General features: G+C 40.0%; 1 protein-coding gene across 1 annotated transcript; it reads right to left on the reverse strand.

Annotated features, from left to right (window-relative positions):
• Positions 1–3,370: 3,370 nt before the first annotated feature.
• On the reverse strand, positions 3,371–8,906 carry sptssb (serine palmitoyltransferase, small subunit B). Its single transcript, XM_046074343.1, has 2 exons — positions 8,776–8,906; positions 3,371–5,795 (listed from the first exon to the last, which is right to left on the reverse strand). The coding sequence occupies exon 2, from the start codon at positions 5,785–5,787 to the stop codon at positions 5,545–5,547; it is 243 nt and encodes an 80-aa protein (XP_045930299.1). The 5' UTR covers positions 5,788–5,795; positions 8,776–8,906; the 3' UTR covers positions 3,371–5,544.
• Positions 8,907–10,977: the final 2,071 nt, after the last annotated feature.

Genomic DNA, 10,977 nt, shown 5'->3' on the forward strand with positions numbered 1-10,977 from the left:
TACTTGGGCCATTGTGTCTAATCTAATCTATATGCCTATTGTTTGCTCAGTGGGTGATTTGCCAATAGTGTGTCCAGAGATTTGTTATTGTTTGTATATGAAGAGTTTCAATTCAAAATGCCAACCATTAAAGAAGCAAGATGACTGTGGAAATGTACAAATACAGAAACCTTTTGGCTAACACAGTAGTCCCGGGTTTATGGTGTAATGGGAAAATTGATTTAACCAACCATACAAAATGTGTAGATGGTATGAATGGGACTTTTTGGAAACCAACTTGTCTTATCATTCCAAAGAAAAACACAGTGAAAAGAGTGTGTTTAACCCACCAAAAACACTATATAACAACAAACACAGAGACACACACCCAATAGTGCAAACAATGTTCCCTCAAAACAAACCCATTAAATTACACTATAATACATTACAATAGCAGGGTATTGTATTTTTTTTTTTATGTGACGGATCTCTACACAGGTGACTCACAAACTTCCCAATCATTGCTAAATATATTTTGTTTCTCAAAGAATCACAACACTGAGACATACAGTTATGTAGAAAACATTCAGATTAGTTGGTTATATAAAATAATAATATAACTTTAAATACACTGATGTATGGCAAACTCTTTATTAAGCCACAGGCTGCACTAGAATAAAATAAAAACAAAATGTACACGTTAGGCAAATACTTTACAGTGACAGATTTTTGTCATATAGGCGCTACAGAGCTCTGTACGCCAAAACCAACAGACTCAGGAACAGTTTCTTCCCACAAGCCATCACTCTGATGAACAGCTGATTTCTGACTCACAGTGTCAGGAACAATTCCTGTGCAATAACCCAGTAACTCTGTCTCTAATCAGCACCTGTTTACTGGTTTCCACTTATTATTTATTTATTCACCATTCTCTGTTTCACTGCTGTTCATACTATGTCATATTGTATATACTGTATACCAATACACCTACCTCAGGTCATAAGGTCATAGGTCTTATTTATTTTTTCCAGCATCCTTTGCACTGTGCTCCATCACACTGTGTACATGTGTACATGTATGTGTACCTGTATATCATATCCACCTTCAACATGTACATAATGAGAATAATTTACTCTTGCATCCTTTGCACTCTGATTACTGCACTATTTGTCAATTTGTCAATATGTCTATATTGTTTTGTTCATAGTGTGTATATTAGTGTTGTCTACTCTGTAGTTTGTGTCTGATTTTATTTTATTATTATATTATTATTTTATTATTGTATAAGTAAGCACATCGTGAGCAATGTACAATCCTGAGTCAAATTCCTTGTATGTGTACACATACCTGGCAATAAAACTGATTCTGATTCTGATATGGTAAGGTACAGTACATAAAGCATATGTTTGGTGACTCTCAAAACTTCTTAGAAGTCTATTTTCTTATAAAAGGAAACATAGGATATAAAAGTGCTGTCTTTTTTGTTAATGACCAAAATATAACATGTAATAATTATAAAACTAACCAGCCAAGTGTTAATCAGGGAATATGAAGGTATCATCACAAAGTTAGTTGAAAAAAAAACATGTGCAAGATGTAATGCCATGTGTGTATGCGTGTGTCCAAATGTCTTTCATACTTACAGTTTAAGGTTATCATCATGGACACATTCGCTTTAATGGCTCACACCTGTTAGAAGGTATAGCTTAACAATAGCACCTGGCAGGAGGCTGTTTAGTTTAGTTAGTCTAATTGCAGTAGCTGTGTTACCATGCACAGGTGTCACATACTTTTCTGTCTGTGGACCCGACCGCTGCTAGGAGTAACCCACCCCCGCTGGTTTTATTTGGGAGAATCAGTCACAGCAGGTCACATGTAAACACAATAGAAACAATACACCACCTCTCTGAGTGTTTTGAGAGCGTTTGAGTCTGCAGATAGCCTTGTTTACACTTTTCCATCATGGTGATAACCTCTAGCATTGTCCTTCATGGAACACAAATTAACATGTAAAGAGGAAACAGAAGACAGTTCTTCAAAGACCCTGAGGAAGATGTTAAAAAAAATAAAGTGCACTACATACGATGCCATGGAAAAAGCAGCTTTTTTATGTGACTGGAGAGAAGAGGAAATGAGGAGGATAGAGGAAAGGGAAGCAAAGGAAGGGAGAGGAGAGGGGAAAGGGATGAAAAATAGAAGAATAGAAAGGAAAGCAAAGAAAGGGAGAGGAGAGGAGAGGAAGTGAGATAAAAAGAGCATAGAGGACAAGAAAGAAAGGGAAAGGAAAGGAAAAAAGAAATATGGTAAGCACAGGAAAAAGGGAGAGGAGAGTAAAGAAAAGGAGAGGAAATGAAATGAAAAGAAAAGAGAAGAAACAAAAGAAAGGGAATGGAGAGGACAAGACAGGGCTTCAGAAATGTTTTGGGATGAGCTTGGACGTGGTTGAGAACAAAAGATTCAGTTATTGTGTTTCTGTGGGGAAAAAACAAGATGGAGGTGTCCACTTACAAGGCACAAAAATAGTTACCTGTCAAGTCCCTCTAGTGCTGCTAAACAAAAGGGAGACATATCATGGTAAAACTTTAACAAAATATGTTTATTTAAACCAAAGTTAACCAAATTTAAGTATTTCAAACTAACAGTATTTCAGTAGTAATGTATGTGTGAAGGTGTTGTAGTATGCAAAACAAGATAAATACCACAAAGCAATAATCCAACCAAAGAAAACCAAACCTAATAGGAAACCAGGGAGCCAGCCCACAGGGAGGTCTGAACTGGCCTCCACAGCAGCCTCTTTGCAGAATGAGAAGACAGTCCCAAATACTCTACAGGGCAATTTTCCCAGGTGCCCAGAGTTACTGCAATCAGCTCTTCCTCTACGAGAGAGAGAAAGGGAGAGAGAGAGAGACAGGCCACACCTACTCATGACCCCACAGGGTGTCACAACTGATAACCAGAAAGATTTCCTGCTCTCTCATCCGGAGGAAATCTGCATGTGCAGCACAAATTAATTTTAGCACCATTCAACAAGCAAGCCTTTAAAACAGGTTTTGCTTATCATCCTTTACATGAATTGTATCTGTTCCAACAAAGAGAGTGGATATGGTAGACTTTAGGTAAACAGAGCTTTGTGGGCATAGACAGGTTGCTAGTATCTGCAGTAGGGAAAGCAAAGCCCCTGGGTATTCATGCCTGCACTGTCTAGTGAGAACTGGTTTGGCTGTGCCTGTTATTGTGTGATTTCACTTTATGTGGTACAGTCAGTTGTGCCAGGAATGTGTGTACCCATAAACCTTTGTTTTGCTTGTTCTTACATTTCAAAACAGAAATGAAAGGCTGCACGAATACACAATTAAATTTTACATCAAAAACCAAACTAGAATGAGAACAGTTAAATCTCCAGAGATCTTTATTTTTTGAATATTGCAGTGATGTGTTGCTATCATGTATAAATATACCATTAATATTGGTGAATGGTGAAAAAAAAATATTCAGAGAGCTCTTCATTCTCAGTACAGGAAATGTCTGGAACTACTGCAAATGTTTAACAAAAATGAATTCACACAAACTGGGAACAATACAAAAGCACTTTCAGGTAGGGATACCAAGTAAAGAACAAATTATTAGTGTTATTTATGACAACAAGGCAACACAGATATAAATAATCAAAGAAGTTTGGTAATTGACATTGTAACCAGCCAAGCATTTACCAGTGTATATAAATATATAATTTCAAATAAATAAAATTAACTTAGAGATCATCATTAGACTGTAATCAGCGAGCCCTTGACCCAAAGCACAAATAATCAAAGATCATCTTAGGCACACAACTAAATGCAATGCTCGTAACAACTACCAGATACACTACGACTTGTTCTCTCTTACAGCTTCATTCTCTATAGATCAACTATAGGTAAGTAAAACAGTAGTATTGGTCGGCCAGGAAGGCTTTACTTTTCAGTCAGGACAGTTTGACTACAGTGTCTTTGCATTTCACATGTGACAGCAAACAGTTTGGCTTTGAGTTCAAAGGCTGTCCATTTAGTAAAGCTACGTCAATAACAAAGCCAATCCCAAAATGCAAAGTTGCGTTATATCAATATTTGCTCATGCTCAGTGCTGAGCACACCTTCCTGACATGCCAACAGTTAAAAAACAGGAGATTAAAAGAGGGCTTGGTACACATATATGCCGTTAGATTGTCACCAGTAAATCAACTACACAGTGGCTTGAAATGTGCAAGTTTGCATTACAGTGCATAATGGCAACTAAAGAAGGTGATGTGGTTCTGATACAAAACCATATATCAACCATAAACATTAAGTGCATGTCACAGATGGTGTCACAGATGCAGCAGATAGACACATACATAACACACATAATCAAAGGGGTACCCCGCCGATTTTACACATCATGTTTAGTTTACTCATCACAGAGTCCTACTTAGACTGTGAAAACGGTTGAATAATTTCTTCTGTGGCTCTGAAGGGTGCTTGCCTATGGCTGTGTCTGAAATCACCCCCTCGTTCACTCATTCACTACTCTCTATATAACAAACACGCAATAGTGTCAAAGTGTCATTGTCACTTTGTGTCATCACTGGCAGGTGTGAGGAATCGCACAATGGTAATTTTCATGCCATGAATACTGCTTTTTCATTCCAGTATTTTGAACTTTTGATGGCACTATATAGTGCATAAATTTCACAATCAAAATTCTGACACTATGAAATGGCAGAGGGTTAATATAGTGAATTATAATGTAAATAGTGATTTCGGACAGTCAAAGTATGAAAACAACCCAGATAATGTCAATAAGGGTTGCTTTGGCTTGGGTTTGGAGACTACACATTTTTAACAGAGGCCATCTTGGGGTGTTGCGTTTAAAAGATGCTGTCTTCCAAAAGACCCTATTGAGTTGTATTGTGGGAAATGTACGATCCAGAGTACGGTTTTGACTAAAAGTAAAGATATCTCAGCCTCTGCTGCTTTCATTATGATCTCTCTCTTTTTAATCCGCTTCTAATGAGTCCCCAGATTTTATAGAAGCAACAAAGTAATTCGCTGAGATTCCCCTTTACAGGCTGTAGCTGAAAAGTGTTGATGGAAAGAAACAAGTCTAGTTGTATTTTGTAGTGAGACGAGCATGCAAATGTTCTTCCCACATATGGCCCTATCATGCAAAAACCCAGAGGTCGTATGCACTCACCCAGGACATAATGAGAGAAAAACAAAAACAAATACGACAAACAACATTTCACAAGATGTTTCACAGCAAGGGAGTGAAAGTAATGTACAGTTGTGTGTCTAATACCATGGGTAAAAGCCAGACGGTTCGGGATAAGGAGGATGATAAGGCTGTGATTTCCAAATGATTCTATTAAGATCTTCATGATTTCAGTCTTGATTAGCTGAGGTGACAGACCGCCATGGTTCGGGATGAACGTGGTGTAAAGACGTGCTCAAAATGCTCCATGAGCTAAGGAGGTGAGTTATAGGAAATATTTGGGGACTCATGCTAATCCACACATTTGCTGCATCTTTCCCCCAATATTCTCTACTTCGTTTAGGTCATGAGTGCCATGGTGCTCTCAGGCTGGCCTCCAAAGATCCCAGAGAAAAACACCAGTGCAAGTCGCACATGGATGGGCACAAAGACATATGAGGTGTAGATCACCATGGCAATGGCCGAGAAGAGGATGGAGTTGAAGATGGACTTTTCCCAGGGCTCCAGGACATAGATGCCAGTGATTAGCAGGTACTGGTAGTACAGCCAGGCCAGGTACTCCCTAAAGTTCTTGAAGCTCATCTTGCAAGCTGGAAGGAAGGGAAATGGAGGTGGATTGTTCAAGCCGTAAGAAAGAGATTGTGAAGGAGGATAAAAACACAGTGGAGGTGAGGGAGGAAGAAAATTGGATGATAGTGATTACAAGAATTTAAATGGTTTGTAAAAAAAGTACACTCTTATCTTATGAGGACACAGAGGCAGCACCTCAAAGAGGTGGTATTGTGCTCTTTGGCTTTTTCCCTCTCCTTTATTGAATTATATATCTTTTTTGTGCATGTAACAAGTTTGCAAAGTGAAAAAGCCCAAAGTCCAGCCCAAAGGGAGTTCCCATCTCCCACAGAAAACTCTGCTCTGAACCGCTTGAAAACAGCTTGTTTGTAGTCCTGCCCTTCACTAGCAGAGGTCAGGCACACCCTCAAACCAAGCTAGTCTGAGCGGAGGCCCTTTGGCTCGACTCGCATTTGATGGGTTTTCCATTTCAGAAATGTTGTACCTGTTTCCAGGTACTTTTTGTCCTATCACCTCACCTCCATCGAAGTTCCAAGCAAGCTGAGGGATACTAAAATGTAATGTGCAAACACGACAGACTGCTGATTGGTCAGAGAGAATCGTCACTATTCACTGCATTATCATTGTGTGCACCAGACAGAGGCCAGCAACAGGAAGATTTATATTTTACAGTTTTCGTATGGAATTTCATCACTAAATCCACTTCTGAGAAGTTTTGAGGTGAGAAATCAGCTGTGTAGATTTCTAATATTGACAGTTTTACGAGAAGTGATCGCTGAACAAAAATGTGCTTGAATATTTTCGGAGTTGAGGAGCTCCGCAAGTGGCTGCGGGGGAAGCCGGTGCCAACCCGCGGGAGGAGCGTGTGAGGCCGGCCAGCCGCCCGCTCACAGAGCCCGCTGCTCCCGCCGTCACACAGACCGCTGCAGCAACAACGGCAGAGCAAAACACAGCTGGAAGGTTTTCATACCGCTTATCTGTCTTTACATTCTGAGTAATGTTGAAACGTTTTAACTTAAAAAAGAAAAAGCTGTGTGGATCGCTGGTGTGTGTCGCATTGAACATTACGTCGCGGCAGTTGTGTGTGGTGTTGCTATGACGACAAGCTACGTACTATCTCTGGGTACTGTCTGCAATGGAAAATGGAGCAGGGCCGAGTAGAGTCGAGTCTATCGATTTGCGCTATGGTAGCATTTTTCAGCAAGGCAGCATAGATCGTCAGAACACCGGCAACAGTTCAACGTTTAGTCCTGATGGAAAGATGTGGAACAATGATGTTGTGGACTTGAGAGTAACTTATATCATGTGCTAGGTTACGGTCTCAGTCTGAAGCGGCTTTGATTTGGATCACACTACCTTGTTTCTTACGACCCGCCCATCTCTGCTTCTGATTGGCTAGTAGTCCTTACCTGGGAACTGCGCATGTGCAACTCCCAACAAAGATTTTGTACAAGTAAGATGCATCACTCTGTAGCTCAAGAGCGGAGCGTACAACACAGGGTGAAAAGAGGATCTGCAGCAATGTGCAGTATGAGAAAAATATGGTGTTTTTTCAAAATGAAACCATTTAAACCTGTTCTGGTACAACCCCTAATTAAGATTTTGAACCTGAAAATGAGCATAATACCACCTCTTTAATGTAAACTTCTGCACTACACGTCCCGAATTCAAAATGTTACTAGAGGTATAGCAGTTATATCAGCAAAATGTACCCAAAGTATTAAAAATCTAAATACCCGTCAGTCTTTTATAATATTATAGCATTATCATTACTCATGAATTACTGTGTAAGCAGCATTTTTAAAGCTACTATTAGGTAGTTTAATCTACAACAGTGCATCACATATTATGAGCTGATTATATATTATAAATGTGAGCAACCTTCAAAGTTAGACATTATGTCCTAATAGCCCAATATTTATATTTTTAGTCATGAATACTCCTTAAACTGATTAATATATGTTCTGCACTGTGCAACCACAGTGGAAAATAATCCTTGTAATTGTGGCTGTGTGTTTATTAATTAGAAGGTGTGAAAGGGAATTAGGAGCTCTCCTCTAGTCCCCCTAAACCTACAGCATAGCCCTGAGGGGGCCATTAAGCAGGCCTCAGGAGAACTGAGGCACTTATAGAACTCAGTTGGGTGGGTAGGGCAACCCCAATGAAATGAAACCCAGGGCTCCCACATAAGAGTCCTCACTTACTTTTTTGGCACACTTATTCCCACACTTGACACACATACACGTGTTCTCCACACACATTGGACACTTAGAAATAAGTTTATGCACTAGGTAATGAGCAACGGGTACAGCACAGGCCAAAACACGCACTTTGATGTAAAGATGTAAAGCTGTCTTTACATGGGTTGAATCAATTAGAATTAGTTACTTTAACGTTTTCCAAATGTTTCATTAAAAAAGCAATGTGTTTGGCTGAGGTAAAGGCTTACAAAGCTGCAAGATCTGGTAATGCAATACACGGGCAGGGGGCGGGGCCAACAGGTGCGCTGCAAGTGCAGGTGTAGGCCTAGTCACCTGGCTTTCTAGAATACAGGCTACTTTAAATAGGGAGGATTGGGGGGGGGGTCCCGCCCTTTTCAATTACTGTCTGCAACCAAATTAACTTCCCTAATGTAAATAGCTTACTGCAGTAAGACTGTTGTATTAAATTTACAGTTAAAGCGCATTTAGGTCGCATTTCGTTATGATCAGCATTTTTTAATCAGAATTAGGATAGGACCTTAATTAAAATGTCTTCCTAAATCACTCAATTAACAAGATTGGCCAACAAAACTGTAGAAGAAGTTATGTCCCGTCCAGATGGTATAAATGTGGGATAGGCTATGATTAATGATCGGCACATATGATAGGCTACATTTTATACATCACTATTGCTGATTTTTTTTAAGTACACACAATATTTGAGGAGATATATCAGCTCCTGAGCTCTCACAGTAGCCTGTATTGTGTTGACTATAATCGAATCCATATATTGACTCACCTTAGTAGCCGACGTATGATCCCCTGGATATCTAAAGAGAAAACTAGAGAGGCGAGCTACAGACAACGGCCCGCGTCCTTCTGCTGATCCGCTGCTTTGTGTAAATGAAAAGCTGTCTCACTAGTTTCCACCGGCCTGTAGGTTATACAGACTATGAGAATAACACCACACCCACAAGCCTACTCGAGCTTTTACCACTCACCTGGCTCACAGATCATGGAGTGACTATAACCCCCCCCCCCCCAAAAAAAAACACAGTTCTTGGATCAGAAGGAGGAGCCGATGTGTTGATTGTAGCTCTCCTTCAGCCCTGTAAAGCCTGCTGCTTCGTGCAGCATCTTTAAACTTTCTCCAGTCCGTGTCGCATTCTTCTGCGCATCTGTCCCACCATGCTGCAGCCCGACGCCGCCCCGCAGTAGCTACCTTCTCTGACGTGTAGGGCAGCGGCAGCAGCAGCAGGAGCAGCAGCCAGGATAACAGCATGGAAAAACAAGCCGAGGCTGCACAGACGCCACACTTATGCACTTATACCGCAGCGTAGGGATGTTGCAGTTTATATTAGGCATTATAGGGAATGTAAATGCAGTCTTTGCATTGTTCAGAAACGTAGCTAAATCATTCACTAACATTCCTGTTTTCTCTCTCCTCCTCTGTGATAGGTAAGGACTAAATAAGAAACAAACTGGACATATTTTCACTAGAATATATTGCAGGTTTTTTCGCAGCCTTTTCAGTGCATGCAGAATGTACAGGACCTGTGTTCTCAAAGTAATTTTGGAGATTAATGTTATCAGCAATTTTGAAACAATTTCTCTTTTGTATATCTAGTCTATGCTTTTCTGCATTTTGGTGGCAGATACATGATTACATTACATGACTGATAATGCTATATTGAAACCAAGAAACTCAGGGCCAGAGAATTGACTGATGCGTTTGACTGCAGGTGCTGAATCCATAAACCTATCAGGCACCAACCACAGATTTTACTAACTCAAGCGGCAGCTGGGTCTCAAAAGCCTACTACGCACACTCACAAAATACACAAAATATATTCAGAAAAGTATTAATTTAGCATCTCTTCTCTTCAAAGTCACTACCTAAAGAGAAAAAAAAACACAGAGGGAAATCCAAGTACAAGCTGAGAAGCTGCCCCTTTGTTTTGATGCAATCCCACATACAGTGAGGAAAACTGTACAAGTGTCACAAGAATGAGGACTGGTTTAAAATGCCAGACATATTGTATGAACATTTTCCACTTGCAGAGATTTAATACCTCTTTCTAGTATCAATATTGACTGTGTGTCTTTTCATGAACTGGCCTGATCTGCTCTGCTAAAAGTACTTTGGAAATCATTATTCAAATCAGACAGTAAGCCTCCTTAGACCTTAATAGCTCAGATGTTGTTGAGACTCAAAGCTCTAACAAGATCTCACTAGTCTTTTTATACTTAGAATGTGAGTCTGTAATACTAGAAATTAGGTTAAGGGGGTTAGAGGCAAAACATTGGGGTCACAAGGGGTCAGTTTGTGCACATGCAAAGATGCTGAGGAAACCAGGCCAACATGAGGGTGCTCCACACAGTTGTTGCCCACCCCTACCAAAACCAACCACACACACACACAAACACCCAAAGAGGTTTCACCTCATTCACTTTCCCAAGTAGATCTAATTACCATTAACAACCAGCTCAGGTTTGTAAAAAACAAGACTGGGCCGTTTCCTCCCTCTTCAAGTTAGAATGCAAGACATGTAACAGACTAATACACACTGTTATACACACATTCCTCTGGTGGCTTAGATTACATAAAGCTTCATATCAGAAAGGTCTCTGCACAGCTATGCAACAAAGCTAGAGACAAAATAAAATAAAAACAAACGCTTTAATTCTACGTTAAATAATGGTTTGGATTTAATGCAGCAGGCTGTGTGTGCGCAAATGTCATGGTTTTACCTTCCCAAAATGATCAGAGATCTTCAAAAATGTTTGTGATATAAATGCTGCCCCTTCAAGTTATTTTAAAGGGTGCATTATACTGCAACCAGATAATTACAGGCACATTCTCCCCTGGGTTTCTAACGATTTAGAAGCGGCAATATACAGCTACCTTTGGTTAGGATCAAGATATATGTATGTGGGTGCAAATGTAATTGTGTCACACTATAGAGTGGAATCTAGCATTGATTAAGTTTGGATTTGTCAA

Source organism: Micropterus dolomieu, linkage group LG17, assembly GCF_021292245.1.
Source record: "Micropterus dolomieu isolate WLL.071019.BEF.003 ecotype Adirondacks linkage group LG17, ASM2129224v1, whole genome shotgun sequence".
NCBI lineage: Eukaryota > Metazoa > Chordata > Actinopteri > Centrarchiformes > Centrarchidae > Micropterus > Micropterus dolomieu.

Bases quoted from the DNA above. Each gene is read 5' to 3' on its own strand.
- sptssb (XM_046074343.1), bottom strand. From the start codon at position 5,787: ATGAGCTTCAAGAACTTTAGGGAGTACCTGGCCTGGCTGTACTACCAG.